The sequence below is a fragment of the Sorex fumeus genome, unplaced genomic scaffold, assembly GCF_029834395.1.
Source record: "Sorex fumeus unplaced genomic scaffold, SorFum_2.1 ptg000007l, whole genome shotgun sequence".
NCBI classification, from domain to species: domain Eukaryota; kingdom Metazoa; phylum Chordata; class Mammalia; order Eulipotyphla; family Soricidae; genus Sorex; species Sorex fumeus.
Genome location: NW_026606064.1, coordinates 3,339,703 through 3,364,599, shown reverse-complemented (window position 1 = coordinate 3,364,599; position 24,897 = coordinate 3,339,703). Strand labels below are relative to the sequence as shown.

At 48.1% G+C, this 24,897-nt stretch overlaps 1 protein-coding gene across 1 annotated transcript in view; it reads right to left on the bottom strand.

The window, feature by feature from the left end:
- Positions 1–24,897, bottom strand: part of LOC130041858 (proteoglycan 3-like) — a 43,082-nt gene that overhangs the window by 5,010 nt on the left and 13,175 nt on the right. Inside the window, exons 2-5 of the mRNA XM_056134145.1 lie at positions 13,191–13,501; positions 11,970–12,101; positions 11,113–11,224; positions 2,336–2,625 (exon numbers count right to left, since the gene is read on the bottom strand). Of these exons, the coding sequence (XP_055990120.1) occupies positions 2,336–2,625; positions 11,113–11,224; positions 11,970–12,101; positions 13,191–13,501 (845 nt within the window). The remainder of the gene's footprint in view (positions 1–2,335; positions 2,626–11,112; positions 11,225–11,969; positions 12,102–13,190; positions 13,502–24,897) is intronic.

The following is a 24,897-nucleotide window of genomic DNA, read 5'->3' as shown; positions in this document are numbered from 1 at the left end:
GCGTGTGACCAGGCAGCTCAGAGGGGCAACAGGTCAGAGTCATCCTCCCACCACCACCACCATCACACCCTCACCTGGCGTCCATCCTCTTACCTCGGGTGGACAGGGTCACACAATTTCCTGTTCCACTCCCTGGCTGTCCTGGGGCCCAGTGAGAAAAATCCCAAGGGCTTCCGTCTGCCCATGTATATTTTCTGCACTCGTACTAAAGGAAAAATAGTCTCGTCAGAGGACCAACCTTTTCAAGGTAACAGCTACTGTTTCTCTGGTGGCCACAGAGAATGCCTGGTCAGAGCACTGTCTCCATTCTGGACACTCAGTCTGTGAATGAGCTCATCTGAGGACACTCACTCGACCAGGGACATATACGTGGAGACCCATCAGCCCCAAGGGACCATGCAGCCTTCACGGGGTTCACTACACACCCAAGTTTCCTGGGGGTCTTATGAAAATACAGGTTCGGGTTTAGGGTGTTTGGGAGTAGTGCCCTGCTAGGGTTGGACATTCCTAACCATGGGCACTCTGGTACTGCTGGCCTGTGAGCACACTGAGTAGAAAACATCTGGGCTCTTACTCATCTGCTATCACAAACTCGGAGAGAAGGTCCCTTAGGGGAACAGAAGCTCCCAAGGAGCTAGTCAATTCCTGGAATATGCATGAATATTTAGCCACCAGCTGTGTGGGCAAAATGAGATCGCAGAGGGAAGGGGAACTGGACCTGGAATCACCCACCATCTATTGTGCCAGTCCTCGGCAGATGTCAAGGGGCGAACATGAAGTCACTTGATGGGACTTTGGAAAGAGAGGGGTGCCCAGAGCGGGGTTCTCTGAGCCAGAACACCCCTGCCTGCTGCTGTCATCATATGAGCTGCAGGGGTGCACAGGGGCATCCTAGGGGCTGTCATAAAGAATTTTCTTCGGGGCTGGAGCAATACCACAGCAGGTAGGGCGTTTGCCTTGCACACTGCCGACCCATGTTCGATTCCCAGCATCCCATATGGTCCCCCGAGCACCGCCAGGAGTGATTCATGAGTGTATAAACCAGGAGTAACTCCTTTGCATTGCCGGGTGTGACCCAAAAATGCAAAAAAAAATAATAATTTCCTGTCTCTATGAGGTGGGTGCTCACTTACCCACTGAGAGATGCTGACTCCGATCCAGACCTGGCCTTGGTTAATCCTGCTGGCCAACGTCCTGAGTTGATTATTGGTATTGATATCGTGGATGGAAACAAGGTTACCCCTGTAGCACCTCTTGCACATTTCCTGCAGAGAGAGGAGGACAAGGGTTGGAGAGTTGACCCTTGATTTCCCCAGGTCCTGGGTCTCTAGGAAAAGTTCTAGAGTCCTGCTACCTGTCAGAAGCCAGGGACTAGCTTGTCTTCCCTCAGTTCCATGTATTGCTCTTATGTTTATTTTTGGAGTTTGTGCCATGCCCACCTGTGCTCAGAGCTTTCTTCTAGCTGTGAGCTCAGGACTTGCCCCTGGTGGTGCCCGAGATGCTGCCCATACAACCCGGGGCAGCTGCGTGCAATGCAAGAGCATGCCTCACTGTATTATTGTTCCAGTTCAGATTTTTTTCTCTTCTGGCTGTCTTCCAGAACATCTTTTCTTGTTCTGTTTAGGGGTCACAACCAGCTGTACTCAAGCTTCTTCCTGGCTTTGCCCTTTGGGATCACACACGGCAGGCTCATGAATGGCACCAGAGCTTCAACCACAATCAGGCAAGCTCCCTATCCGCTGGACTACCTCCATCCCATGTCATCAGGAGCATCTTGCAGTGAGTAATATTAATGGCCAGAATAATTACAGCCACCACTTACGGAGTGTTTTGCCATGGCTCTGGGACTGTTCCTGATACTTTCCAGATCTCAGTCCATTCTCATCCTGAGTCTAGCAACTGGCAGCCACATTTCTTCATGCTGGTTACAGCTGGCGCTACCTCTCCTCTCTTTACAAATGCAGACACAATGTGAAATTTCCTGCAAGGACACTGTCCAGGAAAGGCCAAGCCAGGGCTTCACACAGGGACATCTGACCCAGAGGCCTTTTGTGTTTGTCTCTGGGTCTCCATGTGCACTTTGCACAGCACCAACATTATCATCACCCAGAAATGTGTTATATGTACAGACACCAAGCTGTTAAGCTAGAGATCTGTGCTTTACCAAAACCTCACCAAGACACAGAGTTGCTCACACTAGATTAGATGAACTGCTAGTCAGAAGAAGGAAAAACAGATGCTCGAATCCTCTCTTCTACTTAAGCACACACACACACACACACACACACACACACACCCTAGCCTGGAACTTTCCCGAAGTTTCTCTGCCGCTTACCTGAGATGCAGAAAATGTCTTGGGAGACCTCACTAATATATATTGACGGGGCTCCTTGTGAGGATTGACATCCTCTTGAACTATGTCCTCTTTCTTGGGGCACTCAACGTTCCACGAGGCAGCAAGGTCTGAATCCAGGTCGTCCTTATCCTCGAAAGTGTCTTGAAAGTCAGAAGCCTTGGCCTCCTCTTCCCCTGATGGAATCTCCTCCCCATGCAGTGCCAACTCTCCCTTCTTCTCCCCGGAGCTGTCCAGATTCTGGCTCAGGTCAGCCTGGTTGTCCAGATAATCTGGAGGGGTGGCATTGTCCCCTGAAGAAAAAGTTACCTGCCATCAGGTTGGACTCTGCTTCTAGGACCATGGACAGTATTAGACACACACACACAGATATACACACAGACATACGCTCTCTCACACACACACAGGCATAAATACACACAAACACACACACACACACACACACACACACACATGTCTTTCGAGGGCCTCCACATAGAGGCAAAACTGGGAGTGTCTAACCATACTACGGCAAAGCCAGATCTCTTGGCCCATGTGTCCAGACGGGTGAGACCATCAACCCACAGGTCGGTATTTTGGGAGTGTGAGAAGCACCTCTCAGAAGGCCTCTGTCTCCCCAGGAGCCCAAGGAGAGAGCAATGGCTGAGAAGGCCAGGCAGGACTCACCCAGGTGGCGCGCAGAGACAGCTCCCAGCAGGAGGGGCAGCAGCAGGAGCACCTTCATCTCTCCAGTCGGGGAAGGGGTCACAGCAGCTTCTCTCCTTGCAGGTGTCGAGTGACTCTGCACAGTTCCTTGGCACCAAGAACAATAGCTGGTTGATTAAAGGCAAAACTTAAGAGTGTCATTTTTTTTCGATGGACATACCCTTTGCTGTAGCACCTGGGACAGGTCCCAGAGACGTCAGCACCAAGACATAAGTCTCTTTCTCCCAGGACCAGCCACAGTGCTCCTGGGAGCAGCAATTACCACCCCCCGCCCCAGAATCTGAATCCATAGCATGCACCCCCACTGGCTCCGTCCAGGACAGAGGTTGAAGGAGCCTCACCAGTACTGAGAACAAGCCTCCAAGGTTTGGCCTCATGGGCTCCTGCTTCTTCCCAGCCCTGGACTCTCCACCCTGGGCATCAAGGGATGGGGGGACTCACCTAAGCATCCGTGGCATCCACTCTCAGCACAGCTGCCTGCTGAGGTCCCGGGGAGGATCCTTATATTAAGCTTTTAGGGAAGTGGGAAGAGGCTGTTATGATTGCTCCAGGTGGAGGACAGGGGGCAGAGTTACTGATAAGAAATTTGCTTAATTGTGGGGGTGGTGGGGGAGATGGAAAGTAAACTGGGGACTCTGGTGCTGGGAAATGTACACTGTGGTGGGATGGGTATTGAAATACTGTTAGACTGGATTCTAGTCATGAACAGCTTTGTAAGGGTCTATCTCAAAGTGAATAAATAAAAACTATTTAAAAAAAGAAATTTTCTTACTTGTCATACTTCTGCTTTGATACCAGGGGATATGTATAGAAACCTACCTCCTGGGACTTATTGACATCTGAGGGTGTCTTGCACCTGAGGTGTCCCCTGAATTTCCACTCACCCCAGGAGTGACGCTGACTGATGTCTCAGCAGAGAGTGGGATAATGGAGGAAAGGTGGGAGAGGCCTACAGAGGAACCTCAGGACTCCTGACGTCCTCTGTAGACCAGTTACTTCCTGTGGACTCAAACCAACACATCCTTGGAAGCTCACATTATCGTCCTCCATCCCAGATAGGACAGTGAGAATCGAGAGGGACAGTGACCAGTCAATATAGCAGAGGAATGGGGCTGGAGCGATAGTACAGCAGGTAGGGTGTTTGCCTTGCATGCGGCTAACCCCGCTTCTATTCCCAGCATCTCATATGGTCCGTCGATCACTGCCAGGAGTAATTCCTGAGTGCAGAACCGGGAGTAACCCCATTCATCGCTGGGTGTGACCCAAAAGACCATATATAGCCATATATATTCATATATATGTATGTATTATATATATATATATCACAGGAAGCAGGGAGCTAAATTTCCAAGGCTTCTCAGCTACTAAACCTGTCTTTGACCTTCGCTCTTCTTTCACCCTTCTCTCTCCAACTGTATCCCCTTTATTTCCTTGGCTCTCCCTCTCTTACACTCATCTTGTAGTGTAAAAGCCTTTGTTCTTGCTTTTTAACCAAGGTTCTCAACCTTGTACCATTACTATCTGAAGCCAAGTAATTCCTAGTATACGAAGCATGGTGCAGAGTTTAGTAGAATCCTCGGTCTCTCCCTGCTTTAGCTGTCAATTGCTCCTCCCTTAGTCGTGAAAATAAAAAATGTCTTGATATGTCTCAGGAACAGAACTGGCCCAGTTGCCGATTTTTGATTTAGAGCCAACCTCCAACGTACCTTCTAATCATATGTCAACAGTCAGAATGCACAGTACCCTGGAGAAACATTTAGACACTCTGGGGGATGCTCTCTTCACCCCATATCTGACTCCATCTCTCAACCGTCGGACTAAGAGGAACAAGAGTGAGGTGTTCATTTGGCCCTTGGTTGCAAAGTTAAAGGGGTAAGAATTCAGTGCATGCCCCACAAAGGAATTGTCATGGAGCTTGAGCTCTGCCGTAGAATACTCTCACTGCGTGGATGAGGCCCTGCGTTCAATCCCCAGTGTCATTAAACATAATAACCAAAAATTCATTGATACAGATTAAAAAAGCAACCTTTCTTTAAAATAAAAGCAAGTGCTATAAGCCGATGTTGAACAAAATATCAAAACTTGATTCGATGGGGCTGCTGAGATAGTATGACTAGTAGGGCATTTGCTTTCTATGTGCCATGCTGGACCCAGGTTCAATCCCCGGCATACTGAATGGTCCCCCTGGGCACCAACAGGAGTAATTTCTAAGTGCAGAGCCAGGAGTAATCTCTGAGCATTGTCGGGTGTGGCCCCCAATCAAAAACAAAGCATCAAATCTTGAATCCACCAAGTAGCAGCCATACTCACTGACCTTCATAGAAACGCAAGCCCTGACTTAGATGCCATATCCCAGAGCCAGTGGATTTGTCCCAGAGGAAAGCTCAAAGGCATCCTTGCTGGGCCATGGGGATTGGCTCGTCAGATTCCAGCTCTCAGGGCAGCAGGGAGAGTTAAGGAAGAGTGTGGAAATACCTGAACTCCACCACACACACACCCTGCTTCCAGGACACCCGCAAATGAAGACATGTCTAAGCAGTTGCTTGTGGGCTAATAGAGCAACAGACTGTTATCTTCATCAAGCCCAACTGTCGATCTCTTTATCTACCTGATTAGGGGTGCAATGGGCCAGTGTCAGTTCACCCCAAATGCCCTCAGTTCAAACTCGAGCCCTGCAGAGTAGAGAAGGGGGTGGAGGGCTAGACCCTCCTCATTATTGCCACCATCTTGGGGGCCATCAGGGCCATTGGTCACACCCCAGGGCTTCATTAGTCTTTTACATCCACATCCTACTACTTACTAGATCTTTCTGAAAAGTACATGTTTCCTTCTCTAGACTACTCATCTAGTCCAAAATTCAGTAAAGGTAAAAACAAAAGTTCCCTTCTCTGCCATAACCTCCCTGCCCCCACTGTGGCAAGCTTTCAGCTAAGGAGCAACCAGGCTCAGCTGCCAGCCAGGGATCCTGGGAAATACTGATCTCCTGGGGAGGAGGAAATGCATTCCTCCTTCATTGTCTCCTTTCTATAGTTTCCCTCCACAACCATTCCTAGCCCTTCCACTCCCCCACACCCACTATTACAAATATCCCTCCCTTTCTGCTAGCAGATCTATTCTTCATTAATTCACCCATCAGTCTCCCAGAGATGGCTCCTGTGGATTTTTTCCTTAGAATCAAGGGCTAGTTGAGACTATAAGGTCTAAAATAACCATATGAGTAAATATCTAATGGTTGAAGTGGAGGCCCAAGAAAAGATGGTGAAAAGGAGCCTGGGCGATAGTGCAGGAGGGCAGGCACTTGCCTTGCATGAGGTTCCCTTTGCCTTGGCTCTGATATGAATCCCCAGGACTACATATGAGTGCCATCCAGGGTCATTCCTGAGCACAGATCCAAAGATGGCCCCCAAGTACCATCAGGGATGACCCAAAACAAGCAAACAAAAGAAAATTGCAGTATGTGAGGAAAGGTCCTGCATAGGGACTGGAGTCTCCTACTGGGGGCAGTGACCCAGGGAGACCACCAAGTATAGATTAAGAGCCTCCTGTCTCCCAGGTCTCTTTGGCTTCTGGACACATCTATCCTCACCTCTTCTTGGTTCCAAAGAACCTTTGAGGTTCTCCCTCCGTGTCCGCTCTCCAGGATAAATCACCAGGGCAGCAGAGGAGGCCAGAAACTAGAACTGTAGATGCAGAATGGGAGTCACTCTGTTACCTGGGAAGCAGCTCCCCCTTGATAGTGGGTGTGGGTATGGAGGAGAGGGGTGGGAGGGTTAGGAGAAATAGACATTCTCCTGGGAATGTTTTGTGGAACACATCTTAGAAGTGAGAGTCTTCATTGTCTCTCACTGAACTCAGACACTGGACACCTTCCTCCCTCCATGTGGCTGTCCACACAGACTCTCATGGTTCCATCACAATTATTTTTAACTATTTAGCTATTTTAACTATGCATCGCATCCCTGTGCAATGCACAGGGGTAGCTCCTGGCTCTGCACTCAGGAATTACTCCTGGCGGTGCTCAGCATACCATATGGGATGCTGGGGAATCGAACCTGGGTCAGCCTCATGCAAGGCAAATGCCCTACCTTCTGTGCTACCACTCCAGGCCCAGTGATTCTTCTTTTTTTTGGCTTGAGGTCACACCCGGCGATGCACAGGGGAAACTCCTGGCTCTGCACTCAGGAATCACTCCTGGCGGTGCTTCGGGGACCATATAGGATGCTGGAAATCGAACCCGGGTCGGCTCTATGCAAGGCAAACTCACTACTGGCTGTGCTATCGCTCCAGCCCCTTTTAGTCAACTTTTTTTTTTCTTTTTGTGTCACATCCAGCAAAGAGCACGGGTTACTCCTGGCTCTGAACTCAGGAGTCACTCCTGGTGGAGCTCGGGGTACCATATGGGATGCTGGTAATTGAACCCAGATTGGCCGTGTGCAAGGCAAATGCCCTACCTACTGTGCTATCGCTCCAGCCCCTTTTAAGTCAACTTTTTTTTTCTTTTTGGGTCACACTCAGCAATGCACAGAGATTACTTCTGGCTCATACACTCAGGAATTATTCCTGGTGGTGCTCAGGGGACCATATGGGATGCTGGGAATTGAACCTGGGTCGGCCGCACTCAAGGCAAACACCACACCCACTGTGCTATCACTCCAGCTCTGATTCTTCTCTTAACAGCCCGAGGCAACTCAGCACTGCAGTGAATGGGAACTGGAATTAATTGAGGAAATTGTAAATAAGACTCAGCTAGATAGAATTGATTCTTTAGAAAATTTAAATCTGATAGTGTTGTGTACATCACATTCTCCCACTGGCATTCTGGTACAAGGAAGTAATAGTGTGGAATGGAGTTTTTTACATCATAAGCCTGCTAAAAAACTAGCCACTTATGTGTATAAAATATCTCAAATAATTCTAAAAGGAAGAAAAAGAACTAGACAACAGGGAGTGATCCTGCTGAAATTATTGTGCCATTGACCAATGAACAAATTCAAGCACTATGGGAACTTGATGAGAATTGGCAACTTGCTTCTACTGATTATTTGAGCAAAATGTATAACAGCTTTCCAAAGCCAAAGATGTTTCAATTTCTTAAATTTATGAATTGGATTTGGCCTAGCATTATAAAAGCTAAACCTATTAAAGCAGCAGTTACATTCTTTACGGATGCTAACAAAGGAGGAAAGGCTGTTCAGGCTGATATGCAAAATGATAAAGTTTTACAAACTCTATATAATTTGGATCAAAAGAGTGAATTGTTTGCAATTGTTTTTTAAAGAGATTATTTTGAACCCCTCCCATCAACCCTGGGAGTGGAGCGGGTTGAGCTTTCCTCCCCCCGCCCCGCCCCCCCTGACCAGGGCTTCGGCAGCCGAAGACCTCCAGGACCAGCCACCACCATGCTGAGACCACTCTCGGCACACATGAAGGTACTGGCAGAGGGACAAAGCCACGTGGGTTCCGGGGCCAAGATCTCCAAGCCTACTCGGATTCGGGCCGAGCATCCTCCACCCAGATCCTCCAAATTCCAGTAGGCGGGGGTCACACCCACCACCTGGCCCCCTGGCGCCTTGTAATCCCATCAACGGCCAAGACTCAGAGACTATAAAATTCAGCTTTTGGAACCGTGCGGCCGCATTTGCGGCCGCGCAAACTCTTATCAGGACATCTTTTTTATGACATCTTATTATCTCATTCCTACTTTGGACAAACTTGCAGGCTCTCGAATGTAGCCTGCCCACAGGGCAGAGTCTGGCAAACTCCCTGTGGCGTACCAAATATGCCAAATACCAGTAACAATGATGGGTCTCATTCTCCTAAAAAGCCTTGAATATAATCTCAGGGCTAGGATGAAAGAGACGTTACTGGGGCCTGCTCGAGGCAATCGACGAATAACAGGATGATGAAATGAAAAAAATGAAATTTTGAACCAGTTAATATTAGCTTATAGTACTAATCATGGGCTGGAGCCATAGCAGAGCAGATAGGGCCTTTGACTTGCACGTGGCCGACCCGGGTTCTATTCCTCCACCCCTCTCAGAGAGCCCGGCAAGCTACTGAGAGTATCCTGTCTGCACAGCAAAGCCTGGAAAACTACCCGTGGCATATTCAGTATGCCAAAAACATTAACAAGTCTCACGTTGGAGACGTTACGGGTGCCCACTCAGGCAAAAAGATGAACGGGAGGACAGTGCTACAACTATTGTAACATTTAACAATTATTTTTAACTATTACCAGAGCAATAGCAATAGCACAGCGGGTAGGCGTTGCCTTGCACATAGCCGACCCGGGTTCAATTCCTCTGTCCCTCTTAGAAAACTTGGCAAACTACTGAGACTATCCCACCCCCATGGCAGTGTCTGGCAAGCTCCCTGTGGCATATTCAACATGCCAAATCAGTAACAAGTCTTACAATGGAGATTTTATTTACTGGTGCCCGCTCGAGCAAAAGGATGAACACTGGGAGGACAGTGCTGCAGTGATACTCATGATGTCTATGGGGGAGGAGTTGTGCCATAGCTGACAGCGTTTAGGGTTTACTTGTGACTCTACATTCGAGGTCCCTGCTGGCTATGCAAGGGGACCATATGCAGTTCCGAGGATTGAACCAGGTTGGTATCCTTGCTGGCTGTCCTAAATCACCAGTTCCCCCAAGAGAATTCCTTTGGGGGCCTTAAGAGACACATTTAGCAGTGCCAAAACATATTTCAGGCTTTGCACTCAGGGATCATTCCTGGTAGGACTTGGGGTGACCAGGTGGAGGTGGTGGGGATCAAACCCAGGTCGGCCCTGTACAAGGCAAGCCATAGTATTTTTCTGACTTTCACAACAGAATTCTTGATTCATTCCCCTACCTGCCTCACACACGCAGGAAAAATCACTGCCCCACCATGCATATAACACTCTGAATGTCAACAATGTAGAAAGGTCAGTTCTTCTCCCCTGAGTGTGTAATCCTTGAAACTCCCTTTGGGGAGACCAAAATGGTCTCTTTCTCCATGTCCTGCATGCTGATGGCACTAAAGGTAAATGCCTCAGACACCTTCCCCAGCCTCCACCACATGGTGGAAGGAAGTACATCTAGGGTTTTCCAGGGAATGGAGTTTCAAAATCAGCAATTGAACAAATGAGTCAGGAACTGCTGAGAGAGCCTTTATTAGATTGATGGAAAGCTGAGGGATGGAGCCAAGTGCCCCAGGACAGTGAGAGGGAGGAAGCTCCAGGGCAGGGAGGTGGGACCGGAACCGGAACTGCTGGAACAGGAACTGGAACCACTGCTTAGGCAGAGCAGATGAAGGGCAGCTGCGTTGTGCATTGAGCTCGCTTCCAAACGCCATCTAGCAACAGAGCACACAGAGATTTCAGCTGGCTCACAGTCTCTACTGAAGACTTCCCACCTTCATTCCTCGGCCCCATCTAATGCAGCAGATCACTGAGCTCTTCCTGGAAGGAGGTCTCTCTGCAGACACAAACTTTCATCTTCATGCTGACCCCTGATAGACTTGGTGCTATCTTACCATTGCGTCCATTGGGACACTGAGATAGGGTGGGGTAAGCACTTGACTATCTCAGCTGGCAAGAGAAGCCTGACCCCATCCATATGGATTCAGCCACTTCTTGAACCTCCTCATCTCTGGCGTCCACACCTCTCTACAATGGCTAGCAACTTGCCAGCCATGCCCTATTCCCACCTTTTGCCTCAGCCCTGACCCACACCTCCCTTTCTGCCAGCTGCTCTGCCTGTCACATCATTCCTTCACTCTTGTCCCCTGAGGCTCAGAGGAAAGAGTTGACCCATCCTGTTCCCCAGGCCCAGGGTTGAGCTCTGCTGGGAGAAGGAAGAAGGCCACTTGGCCTCTGCCCCCTGCCCATCAAGCTTCTTGGCTCTCTGCCACGGGAAGCCCAGTCAGTCCTCAGAGCCACCTGCTGCTTCTCCAATGTGGGCAGGACCTGGGTTAGGGCGTGTGACCAGGCAGCTCAGAGGGGCAACAGGTCAGAGTCATCCTCCCACCACCACCACCACCACACCCTCACCTGGCGTCCATCCCCTTACCTGGGGTACACAGGGTCACACAGTTTCCTGTTCCACTCCCTGGCTGTCCTGCGGCCCAGTGAGAATAATCCCAACGGCTCCCATCTGCCCATGTATATCTATTGCACTGGTACTAAAGGAAAAATAGTCTGGTCAGAGGACCAACCTTTTCAAGGTAACAGCTACTGTTTCTCTGGTGGCCACAGAGAATGCCTGGTCAGAGCACTGTCTCCATTCTGGACACTCAGTCTGTGAATGAGCTCATCTGAGGACACTCACTCGACCAGGGACATATACGTGGAGACCCATCAGCCCCAAGGGACTACGCAGCCTTCACGGGGTTCAATACACACCCAAGTTTCCTGGGGGTCTTATGAAAATACAGGTTCGGGTTTAGGGTGTTTGGGAGTAGGGCCCTGCTAGGGTTGGACATTCCTAATCAGCCACCTGGGCATGCTGGTACTGCTTGCGTATGAGCACATTGAGTAGAAAACAACTGGGCTCTTACTCGTGTGCCATCACAAACTCGGAGAGAAGGACCCTTAGGGGAACAGAAGCTCCCAGGGAGCTAGTCAATTCCTGGAACATGCATGAATGTTTAGCCACCAGCTGTGTGGGCAAAGTGAGAAGGCAGAGGGAAGGGAAGCTGGACCTGGAACCACCCACCATCTATTGTGCCAGTCCTCGGCAGAGTCAAGTGACGAACATGAAGTCATTTGATGGGACTTTGGAAAGAGAGAGGTGCCCAGAGCGGGATTCTCCTGAGACAGAGCACCCCTGCCTGCTGCTGTCATCATATCAGCTGCAGGGGTGCACGGGGGCATCCTAGGGGCTGTCATAAAGAATTTCCTGTCCCTATGAGGTGGGTGCTCACTTACCCACTGAGAGATGCTGACTCCGATCCAGACCTGGCCTCGGTTAATCTTGCTGGCCAAACTCCTGAGTCGATTATTGGTATTGATATCGTGGATGGAAACAAGGTTGCCCCCGTAGCACCTCTTGCACGTTTCCTGCAGAGAGAAGAGGACAGGGCTTGGAGAATTGACCCTTGGTTTCCCCAGGTCCTGGGTCTCTAGGAAAAGTTCTAGAGTCCTGCTACCTGTCAGAAGCCAGGGACTAGCTTGTCTTCCCTCAGTTCCATGTATTGCTCTTATGTTTATTTTTGGAGTTTGTGTCATGCCCACCTGTGCTCAGAGCTTTCTTCTAGCTGTGAGCTCAGGACTTGCCCCTGGTGGTGCCCGAGATGCTGCCCATAGAACCCGGGGCAGCTGCGTGCAATGCAAGAGCATGCCTCACTGTATTATTGTTCCAGTTCAGATTTTTTTCCCTTCTGGCTGTCTTCCAGAACATCTTTTCTTGTTCTGTTTAGGGGTCACAACCAGCTGTACTCAAGCTTCTTCCTGGCTTTGCCCTTTGGGATCACACACGGCAGGCTCATATATGGCACCAGAGCTTCAACCACAATCAGGCAAGCTCCCTATCCGCTGGACTACCTCCATCCCATGTCGTCAGGAGCATCTTGCAGGGAGTAATATTAATGGCCAGAATAATTACAGCCACCATTTATGGAGTGTTTTGCCATGGTTCTGGGACTGTTCCTGATACTTTCCAGGTCTCAGTCCATTCTCATCCCGAGTCTAGGAACTTGCAGCCACATTTCTTCATGCTGGTTACAGCTGGCAATACCTCTCCTCTCTTTAAAAATGCTGACACAATGTGAAGTTGCCTGCAAGGACACTGTCCAGGAAAGGCCAAGCCAGGGCTTCACACAGGGACATCTGACCCAGAGTATCTCTGGGTCCCCATGTGCACTTTGCACAGCACCAACATTATCATCACCCAGAAATGTGTTATTTGTATAGACACCTAGCTGTTAAGCCAGAGATCTGTGCTTTACCAAATCCTCACGAAGACACAGAGTTGCTCACACAGATTAGATGAACTGCTAGTCAGAAGAAGGGAAAACAGATGCTTGAATCCTCTCTTCTACTCAAGCACAGACACACACACACACACACACACACACACACACACACACACACACACACACACACACACACCCTACCCTGGAACTTCCCAGAAGTTTCTCTGCCGCTTACCTGAGATTCAGAAAATGTCCTGGGCAACTTCACTAATATATAGCGACGGTTCTGCCTCTCAGGATTAATCTGCACTGGAACTGTGTCCTCTTCCTTGTGGCACTCAAAGTTCCCTGGCGCAGCAGCATCTGAATCCAGGTTGTCCTTATCCTCGAAAGTGTCTTGACAGTCAGAAGCCTCTGCCTCCTCTTCCCCTGATGGAATCTCCTCCCCATGCAGTGCCAACTCTCCCTTCTTCTCCCTGGAGCTGTCCAGGTTCTGGCTCAGGTCGGCCTGGTCGTCCAGATAATCTGGAAGGGGGGCATTGTCCCCTGAAGAAGAAGTCACCTGCCATCAGGTTGGACTCTTCTTCTAGGACCATGGACAGTATCACACACACACACACACACACACACAGTTATACACACAGACATACACTCACACACACGCACAGGCATAAATACACACAAACACACACTCACACACACATACACACATGTCTTTCTAGGGCCTCCACGTGGAGGCAAAACTGGGAAGGTCTAACCATATTTGGGCAAAGCCAGATCTCTTGGCCCATGTGTCCAGACAGGTGAGACCCTCACCCCACAGGTCGGTATTTTGGGGGTGTGAGAAGCACCTCTGAGAAGGCCTCTGTCTCCCCAGGAGCCCAAGGAGAGAGCAATGGCTGAGAAGGCCAGGCAGGACTCACCCAGGTGGCGCGCAGACACAGCTCCCAGCAGGAGGGGCAGCAGCAGGAGCACCTTCATCTCTCCAGTCGGGGAAGGGGTCACAGCAGCTTCTCTCCTTGCAGGTGTCGAGTGCCTCTGCACAGTTCCTTGGCACCAAGAACAATAGCTGGTTGATTAAAGGCAAAACTTAAGAGTGTCATTGTCTTTCGATGGACATACTCTTTGCTGTAGCACCTGGAACAGGTCCCAGAGACGTCAGCACCAAGACATAAGTCTCTTTCTCCTAGGACCAGCCACAGTGCTCCTGGGAGCAGCAATTACCACCCCCCGCCCCAGAATCTGAATCCATAGCATGCACCCCCACTGGCTCCGTCCAGGACAGAGGTTGAAGGAGCCTCACCAGTACTGAGAACAAGCCTCCAAGGTGTTGGCCCCATGCATGGGCTCCTGCTTCCTCCCAGCCCTGGACTCTCCACCCTGGGCATGAAGGGATGGGGGGACTCACCTAACGATCTGAGGCGTCCACTCTCAGCACAGATACCTGCTGAGGTCCCGGGGAGGACCCTTATATTAAGCTTTTAGGGAAGTGGGAAGAGGCTGTTATGATTGCTCCAGTTGCAGGACAGGGGGCAGAGTTACTGATAAGAAATTTGCTTAATTGTGGGGGTAGTGGGGGAGATGGAAAGTAAACTGGGGACTCTGGTGCTGAGAAATGTACACTGTGGTGGGATGGGTATTGAAATACTGTTAGACTGGATTCTAGTCATGAACAGCTTTGTAAGGGTCTATCTCAAAGTGATTAAAAGGTAAAGGTAAAGGCCCTCCCCTGGATCGTCGATTTGCTCGAGCGGGCCCAGTAACGTCTCCATTGGAGACTTTGTTGTTACTGTGTCTGGCATATCGAATACTCTTGGTAGCTTGCCAGGCTCTCCGAGAGGGGCGGAGGAATCGATCTCGGGTCGGCCATGTTGGCCGCGTGTAAGGCGAACGCCCTACCGCTGTGCTATCGCTCCATAAAAACTATTTGAAAAAAGAAATTTTCTTACTTGTCATACTTCTGCTTTGATACCAGGGGATATGTATAGAAACCTACCTCCTGGGACTTATTGCCATCTGTGGGTGTCTTGCACCTGAGGTGTCCCCTGAATTTCCACTCACCCCAGGAGTGACGCTGACTGATGTCTCAGCAGAGAGTGGGATAATGGAGGAAAGGTGGGAGAGGCTACAGAGGAACCTCAGGACTCCTGACGTCTTCTGTAGACCAGTTACTTCCTGTGGACCCAAACCAACACATCCTTGGAAGCTCACGTTATCGTCCTCCATCCCAGATAGGAGAGTGAGAATCGAGAGGGACAGTCAGTGACCAGCCAATATTGCAGAGGAATGGGGCTGGAGCGATAGTACAGCAGGTAGGGTGTTTGCCTTGCATGCAGCCAACCCCGCTTCTATTCCCGGCATCTCATATGGTCCCTCGATCACTGCCAGGAGTAATACCTGAGTGCAGAACAAGGAGTAACCCCATGCATCACTGGGTGTGACCCAAAAGACCATATATAGCCATATATATTCATATATATGTATGTATTTTATATATATGTATATATCTCACAGGAAGCAAGGAGCTAAATTTCCAAGGCTTCTCAGCTACTAAGCGTCTCTTTGACCTTCTCTCTTCTTTCACCCTTCTCTCTCCAACTGTATCCCCTTTATTTACCTGGCTCTCCCTCTCCTACACTCATCTTGTAGTGTAAAAGCCTTTGTTCTTGCTTTTCAGCCAAGGTTCTCAACCTTGCACCATTACTGTCCAAAGCCAAGTAATTCCTGGTATACGAAGCATGGTGCAGAGTTTTGTTGAATCCTCGGTCTATCCCTGCTTTAGTCAATAGCTCTTCCCTTAGTCTTGATGATCAAAAATGTCTTGACATGTCTGAGGAGCAGAACTGGCCCAGTTTCCGATTTTTGATCTAGAGCCAACCTCAGCATACCTTCTGCTCATGTGGGATCAGTCGGAATAGGCAGCATCCTGGAGAAGCATTCAGACACTCTGGGGATGCTCATTTCTGTCTCAATCTCTCAAGAGTCTAGGACTAAGAGGAACAGGAGTGAGGTGTTCATTTGGCCCTCGGTAGCAAAGTTAAAGGGGTAAGAATTCAATGCATGCCCCACAAAGGAAGTGTCATGGAGCTTGAGCTCTGCAATAGAATACTCTCATTGCGTTGAGGAGGTCCGGAGTTCAATCCCAAGCACCAATAAAATAATAACAAGAAATTTATTGATACAGATCAAAAAAGCAACCTTTTTTTAAAAATAAAAGCAAGTGCTATAAGCCAATGTTGAACAAAATATCAAAACTTGATTCTATGGGGCTGCTGAGATAGTATGACGAGTAGGGCATTTGCTTTCTATGTGCCATGCTGGATCCAGGTTCAATCCCTGGCATCCTAAATGGTCCCCCTGGGGACCAGTAGGAGTATTTCCTAAGTCCAGGAGTAACCTCTGAGCATTGTCGGGTGTGTCCCCCAATCAAAACCAAAAGCATCAAATCTTGGATCCACCAAGTAGCAGCCATACTCACTGACACTCATAGAGAGGCAAGCCCTGACTTCGATGCCATATCCCAGAGCCAGTGGGTTTGTCCCAGAGGAAAGCTCGGAGGCATCCTTGCTGGGCCATTGGCATTGGCTCCTCAGATTCAGTTCTCAGGGCTACATGGACAGGCAAGGAAGAGTCTGAAAAGACCTGAATTCCACCACACACCCCCTTCTCTGCTTCCCAGGACACCCTCAAATGAAGACATGTCTAAGCAGTTGCTTGTGGGCTGATAGAGCAACAGACTGAATGTTATCTCCATCAAGCCCAACTGCCGATCTTTTTATCTACCTGATTAAGGGTGCAATGGGCCAGTGTCAGTTCACCCCAAACGCCCTCAGTTCAAGCTTGAGTCCTGCAATGTAGAGAAGCGGGTGGAGGACTAGACCCTCCTTATTAGTGTTGCCATGTTGGGGGCCATCAGGGCCATTGGTCACACTCCAGGGGTGGGGATGAACCATCAGACAAACCCTCCGGAGCCAGCCCCAGGATAAGTGGTCCCTTCTGAGTCTTGTTTCATTTGCGCATCCCTGTCCTTAGTCAGCAAGTCTGGACAGGCCTCCCCAGGTCTCGCCTCTGCTCCTCTCTCTCCAACCCCCTTTGACTAAAGGCAGCTCCTCTCCCCAGCGGGGGCCCTGTTCTCTTTGCATTCAAACCCTGGGCAAACACATTCCTAGAACTTCAAAGAATTCCTCCATGACCACAGGGAGGCCTGTCTAATTTGAAACTGCAAATCACACTTTTGAAGCGCCTCCGGGGACCAAACCCAGTGCTTCATTAGACTTTTACATCCTACTACTTACTAGACCTTTCTGAGAATTACACGTTGTCTTCTCTAGACTATTCATCTAGTCCAAAATCCAATAAAGGTAAAAATGACAGGTCCCTCCTCTGCCCTAACATCCCTGCCCCCTTGTGGCAAGCTTTCAGCTAAGGATCAATCCTCCTGGCTTCAGGACAATTGTCATTGTGTATTCTTTTCTTACTATGTTTCCTTATATGCCTCAAATGACTGCAATCATTCCATGCTTATCCTCTCCCTCTGACTCATTTCAGAGGCAGGAGAGTGGGTGTTTTCCAAGGAGGGCAGCTTTGCCCCCAAAAGACCCTCTCCCCAGCCCTTCCTCACGCTTCAGACTTGCAGGTGGGACTCGTGCTGGGGCCTTTGTTCATCCTGAACCTGAAAATGTGTAAACTCAAGCCACTCAGTATCATACCCTCCCAGCAGCTCACTCGATCTGTCAAGCTCTGGGTGCTGAGTCAAGGTGAAGCAGCAGTGCTCACAGCAGCCACTGTGCCTCTGTTAGATTCATGGCATCTCAGCGTAATAGCAAAGCCAGGCAGAGTGGCTCTGGGCTGTTCTGATTGCCATGGGGCCAAAAAGAAATCTGCAATGCACAGAAACTCAGCTGGAACCCAATTCATGCCTCACACCCACAGCTTCTTTCTTTCTTCCCCCTCCCCCACTTTATTTATTTTTTAAATTTAATTTAATTTTTATAAGGTTGTTCCCAATAATTTATTACGTTCAATATTCCAACACCAATCCTGCCACCATTATTTTGAATTTTCCCAACCACCACCCAAGCCTGCCCCAATAGCAGGCCTTAAATAATTTATTCTGTGTTGCTTGTTATGAGTGATTCTCTAAAAATGATCAAAAAGGTGTCCTAAGAAAAGAGTGTGTGAAGGTTGTTGTATCTCACCCTGGTGCCATTGAGCCCTTGTATGAGATTACTAACATGTTACAGATTGAACATTGTGTGCTAATTTTTTTTTCATTGAGATTGGCTGCCTTCTACCTTACATTCTATCCAATGTGTAATCCTCTTGGTACATCAGTGGTATAAAGTATGAGAAGTTGTGTGGCTGCAAGTGCAGCCATGAACTCCAGGAATTCTAAAATTTTAAATAGAGTTAAATTTTTAACTGGCTGGTGACTTTGGGTTCTGAGGCATGAGGCATCTCTACAGCTTGTTGATCTCTTCTGAGATTTATTTGTAAGTCTCCGGATCATGGCCAGTTATTGAGCTTATATGGCGCTAGGGGCAGTTCATGGGCGTGACTGCCAGACTCCCAGAAAAACAGGGGGATTGCGGGAGTTCCCCCATCCATGACTTGTGAGAGCCTGGAGATTTCAGTCACAAAACCTGCATACCTGAGTTTTTCAGCAGACCCACTTATGGATGAGGCTCGTTCAAGCCTGTGGAAATCAACCGGGAGCATGGTGGCGATTGGGTTCTGGAGGTTTTCAGCTCCCAGAGCTCTATTAGGGCCGATGTTGAGACTCACCTGCCCCCCACCCCGGGGTGACCTGGATATATGATGTACAGCCTGGCACAGGGTCTGGAGGCATCTCTGCCACTTGTTGATCTCTTCTGAGATTTATTTGTGAGTCTCTCTCCACACTTTATTCAAACACCATGGTTTACAACCTTGTTCGTGATTATTCATTACAGGCATTCAGTATTCCAACACCAATCCCACCACCACTGTGACCTTCTCCCCCCCATTCTCTGCATTTCCCCAACCACTCTCAATCCTGCCCCCATTAGCACGGTTACGGTCACGGTCCTCCCGTTGTTCGTCGATTTGCTCAAGCGGGCCCAGTAACATCTCCATTGTGACAATTCTTTACTGTGTCTGGCATATCGCATACGTCACGGGTAGCTAGCCAGGATCTTCTGTGCGGTCGAAATACTCTCAGCAGGTTGCCGGGCTCTCCCAGAGGGGTGAAGGAATCGAACTCCGGTAGGCCATTAGCAAGCCCACAATAATTTATTTTGTTACCAATAAATGGTTAAAGAATAATCCAAAAGTATTTCCTTAGAAGAAAATTAGTGAAAACTGTTGCATCTCATCATAGTAACATTAAGTCTTTGTCTGAGAGATACTAAGATGTTACAACTAAAGCCTTCTTTTTTTTTTTATTGAATCACTGTAAAAACAGTTACAAAGCTTTCAGGTTTAAGTCTCCGTCATACAATGATCAAACAGCCATCCCTTCACCAGTGCACATTGTCCAACACCAAGAACCCTAGTATACCCCCCATCTCACCCCTCCCCCTGCCTGTGTGACAGATGATTTCCACTTTACTCTCTCTCTACTTTGATTACATTCAATTTTTTGACAGAAGACCCACAATTATTATTTGGAATTCCCCCCCACCCCCAACAATCAGACCTGCCAAAAAGACATCATTAGAAAATTTGTTTTCTATTTCTGATTATGAAGAGCATATAATATCACGTGGCCACTGTTGCGGCGGCACGATTTTGGATTTCTGATATTTTAGTAATTTAGCCCAGAATCCAATCTCTGGATTCCGAGATTGGTTTGTGTGTCTCTGGGATCATGGCTGTTTAGGAGCCGAAGGAGCCGTTCATGGGCTGCAACTCTGGATCTCATCAGGGTGGGGAGAAGGGCCAGTTCCATCCCCCAACCCCTGAGGTCCTGCGTGTCTCCTCACTGCAGGCTTGTACCTGGCTGCCCAATAGGCTCTGAAAGATGGTAGTCAGCATACCGCCGAGGGGAAAAGGTGGAAGGGACAACGCCCTTTCCCACCTGGGGTGGTATGGGGCCATAGCTTAATTCACAGTCCAGACTCATTTCTGCCAGAAGCCACTGGGTTCCAAGATTGGTTTGTGTACCTCTGGGATCATGGCCATTCCAAGTTAAACCTTCTATGTTAATATTCTTGTTGATAGAGATTGGTTGGCTTTCACATGCAATCTGGTGTGCTACCACCGAATTGTCAGTGTTGTAAAGTTTGGAGATGTTGTGCAGTCATAAATGTGGTCTTGAGTTTCAGAAAATCTAGAATTTTTAAGTGGGCAGTCTCCATCTGGAGTTAAATTTTTAACTGGGCAAAGTATGAGAAATTTTTGCAGCTAGTTGACCTCTTCTGAGATTTATTTATGAGTCTTTGGATCAAAGTCAGCAGATAAATAGTGGTGGAGGTTGTTTGTGGGCATGGTTGCAAAAGTTTCCAGAAGCCTAGGGATGTGAGGAAGGTAATTCATCCTGACTCTGAGAAAGCTTGGAGATTTCAACCACCCGTGTACCTTAGTTTTTCAGCAGGTTTACTTTTCTGTGAGGCTCAGTCCTGAGAGGTTCCTTTAGGGCATAGCTGTCCTCCTTGGGAGGATGGGGTGACGGGTCCAACTGGGGTTCAGGCGGGGGCATAGTGACAACCTGAGGATATGCAAGCAGTGACTGCTTGAGCAACGCCCCACTCCCTGTGAGAGTGCCCAGGGTGTCCTAGCCCCATGTTTTTTTTTTCTTTCCTCCACACAAAAGAGCTCTGGCCCATGGAAATCAGGGGAAGAAGCACTTCTCAGGCCTCGTCCACCTCAGTTCCATTTAGCAGATGATCATGCTGAGTCCAGTTAAGGTTCATAAATAGGAAACTTATTTCTGAAGGTCCAGCCGTGCCAAAGTCCCAGCAGCCACACTCATACCCTAATAGCTGCCACCAAGCCTACGGCCAGACTTTACCAGTTCATGACTGAACTCCACAGAGATGTCAAACTGACGAAAATTTCAGGTACACCCGGGCTTGTTTGTTTGGGTTTGGCTAAAGTCTTATTTGAGGCAGGGTGGGTGACCTATTCCTGCCCCTCTCCATACTTCCAGAAGCCAGCTATACCCACATTCCATCTCCATCACAGTTAAATATTCTCACTGCCCAGTTAAATATTCTGGAGTTTCTGGACATGCAGCCACATTTGTGGCCACACAACTTCTCCAAGCTCGATGACACTAACATTCCAGTAGGAGTACATCAGATTGCATGGGAATGTAATGTAGGAGCCGAGCTTGATTAACAAAGACTTCAACACAGAAGACTTAACTAGCAACAACCACTTAGTAAACCCTCAGACAAGGACTTAATGTCCCGATGGTGAGATACAACAATTTTCACAAATTTCAGAGAGCCCAGCAAGCTACTGAGAGTATCCCACCCACACAGCAGAGCCTGGCAAGTTACCATGATGTATTCAATATGCTAAAAACAGTAACAATAAGTCTCATAATGGACACATTACTGATGCCCACTTGAGCCAATCGACGAACAATGGGAGGACAGTGCTACAGTCCTTCTTTTACTTTTTGATCATTCTATTAGCCATTTGATGGAAACTAACAATATAAAATAAATTAGTTTGGGCTTTCTATGGGGCAGGCTTGAAGGATGGTTAGAAAAACAGACAACAGTGGAGTGATGGTGACAATAGTGGTGGGATTGGGATTGAAATATTGAACGGCTTTAATAAGTCATCACGAACAACTTGGTAAACCACAGTGTTTTTCAAGCACTGCACTGTCCTCCCATTGTTCATCATTGTCTCGAGCAGGCCCAGTAATGTCTCCATCGTGAGACTTGTTGTTACTGTGTTTGGCATATTGAATACATCAAGGGTATCTTGCCAGGCTTTGCTGTGTGGGCGAGATACTCTTGGTAGCTTGCCGGGCTCTCCGAGAGGGGAGAAGAAATCAAACCCGGCTCGGCCGGGGCTGGCTGCGTGCAAGGCAAATGCCCTACACTGTGCTATCGCTCCAGCCCCCTAGGCATATATTCCATATGCCAAACACACTGGGCCCGCTTGAGCAAATCGATGAACAACAGGAGGATAATGACAGTGTTTTTCAAAAGTAGGAAAATATAGGAAGGGGAAGACTGGAACTTGAGCCCAGAGTTTTCTGATTTCTGAGTCTGCGCTCTTCTTTACTGAGCTGCATTTAGCAAAATCACAGCATGTGCAGTATCTTATTTTCTGTATGCATCAGGCTACACCAGTATTGGCTGTGTAACAAGTAAACTAAAATCTCCAGGCTTAACACAACCGCTCTCTCTGGTTGGTAGCTGTGCCTTCGGAGACACCAGACTCCTAGGACACTAATATCTGGGGTATGACATGCTTCACTCAGAGACCAGACCTGTCAGGGGCCCCAGCACTGGCAACCAGCATGGATCAGGCTTTGCTGCCGCCAGGGATCCTGAAAAATACTGATCTCTGGGGAGGGGGAAATACATTCTCTCCTTCATTGTCTCCTTTCTATGATTTCCCTCCACAACTATCTCCAGTCCTTCTACTTCCCCGACACCCATGTTACAAATATTCCTCCCTTTCTACTCTCAGATCTATTCTTCAACAATTCACCCATCAGTCTCCCAGAGATGGCTCCTATGAATTTTTGCCTTGGAATCAAGGATGTTGGGTAACATTGCTTTGTTCTACAAGAAGCTTAGGTTTATCTGGTTACACCCATTAATCTGGTTACACCCATCAATCTGGTTACACCCATCACAGTGCTCCTGAAGCACTTCCACTTCCATTGTGTTTATCTGTAAACAGTCTTCCCTATGCTCTCCTTCTATCTCTGCTCCCCTCTCCTTCTGTCTCTGCCCAATCTACCATCTCATTATATCTCTCTCCATTGTATCTCTCTGCTTCTGTCTCCGCTCTCCCCTGCAGCCAAGTGGTGTATCACTTCTCCTTTTAGCTCTCCTCCAAGCTTTCATATCAAGACCCACAAAATGCTAGAATGGCACGATGGGGAATACGCCCCCGCCTCGACCTCGAGCTACGCGTAATGGAACACTCTATCCGGAACATACTGATCTATGGAAGGTGGCTGCAGCCCTAAGCCCTGGCCACTACTGGGACGGATACTTGTGTGGCTCTAAACAACAAAATTTTACTTATTACATTAATTATAACTCCTCTTTTTACATACAGGCATGTGTCAAGCATCCTTATGTGTTTGCTCGAGGCACTCTTTCTTTCGATCCTATTGATAAAAAGGTTTCTTGTCGTGATTGTGCATTATTTACCTGTCTCAATTATTCCCTCTCAATCCAAGATTCTCCCCACAGTATAATTTTATTAAGGGCCAGATCGCACATATGGCTACCAGGGAACCTGACCAGAGAATGGCAACGCTCCCCTGCTGAAGGACTCCTGACTGAAGTTGTGAAACGATTGCTCCGACGTTCTCGACGATTCCTTGGACTCCTGATTGTGGCTATCCTGGGACTCATTGCTGTGACCACTACTTCTGCTGTTGCGGGAACAGCTCTTCAAACATCAACCCAGACGCACGATTTCGTCAAAACCTGGCAAAATGACTCTCACCACCTCTGGAACATGCAGGCTACCATCAACCACGATGTCGAGCAACGATTGGACACTTTACAACAAGCATTACTTTGGGTCCAGGGGCGGGTTGATATCTTAGAGCAACAAATGAGACTGTTTTGTGACTGGAATAGCTCTTCTTTCTGTGTTACCCCCCATAGATATAATGGGTCTGCTCATACTTGGGACAAAATCAGATACCATTTGCAAGATCTGAAAGGAAATATGTCTTTAGATACCCTCGCCCTTCAGGATGAGATTGTTCGAGTGTTTAAGGATAAACTCCCAGGAGTTCAGTATGAAAACTTAGCCCAGGGTATTGCAGAGGCCTTACAGGGCCTTGACCTGAGGTCATGGTGGCAAAGCATTACCCACGCTCTTGGTATTGCTGGTATGGCCTTATTGATCATGTTCATTCTATTGGCTATAGGATCCTGCCTCTTTCAGAAAAGACTAGCTAATACTGAGTCCCTGACCCATTGGAATTATTATGATCTTTGGCGTTTTGTAAATAGAAAAGGGGGAGATGTTGGAATATAGCTCCAAATATTTTAGGTTAATACTGTTGCTGTTGCAGAAACAACTCTTCAAATTGTGATCAAATGAGACTTTTGTGTTTGTAATTGTTACTCTTTCTATTTCAAATTTTGTGTTTTTGTAAACAGAAAATGGGGAGATGTTGGGTAACATTGCTTTGTCCTTCTACAAGAAGCTTAGGTTTATCTGGTTACACCCATTAATCTGGTTACACCCATCAATCTGATTACACCCATCACAGTGCTCCTGAAACACTTCCACTTCCATTGTGTTTATCTGTAAACAGTCTTCCCTATGCTTCCTTCCCACCCGGTTAATCAGCTTTCCCCTTAATCAGACTTTGTTAATTTGTAAGATCAGTTTCCCAGAAATCTATGATTTTATATGTATGAGTGAAATATTGCCTTTCTCCTCTCCTTATGCCTTATGAACAGTTTACTTTAAAGTAATATCCTTTTTGAATAGATACAGGAATACCGTTAACATCATGCTTTGTAACTTAGGATTTGATTGGCCTTGAATATTATTCACTCCCGGGCATCTGCTTTCTCGACTTAAGCCTCAGTTTCCCTTAGTTCCTAACACCCCAAAAGCAGGGTCCCGACAAGGGACCAAATGAACCCAGGGCAAACGGTGAGCTACCCTGGCAGCGAAATGGGCCAGGCCAAAGTGCCATGATTCTTAACTATAAGTTAAGAGTTTGATCATAGATAAATGCTGTCATGACCCAAAGGTATCGACAAGACTAGGATCCTGCTAGGGGTGGGAAA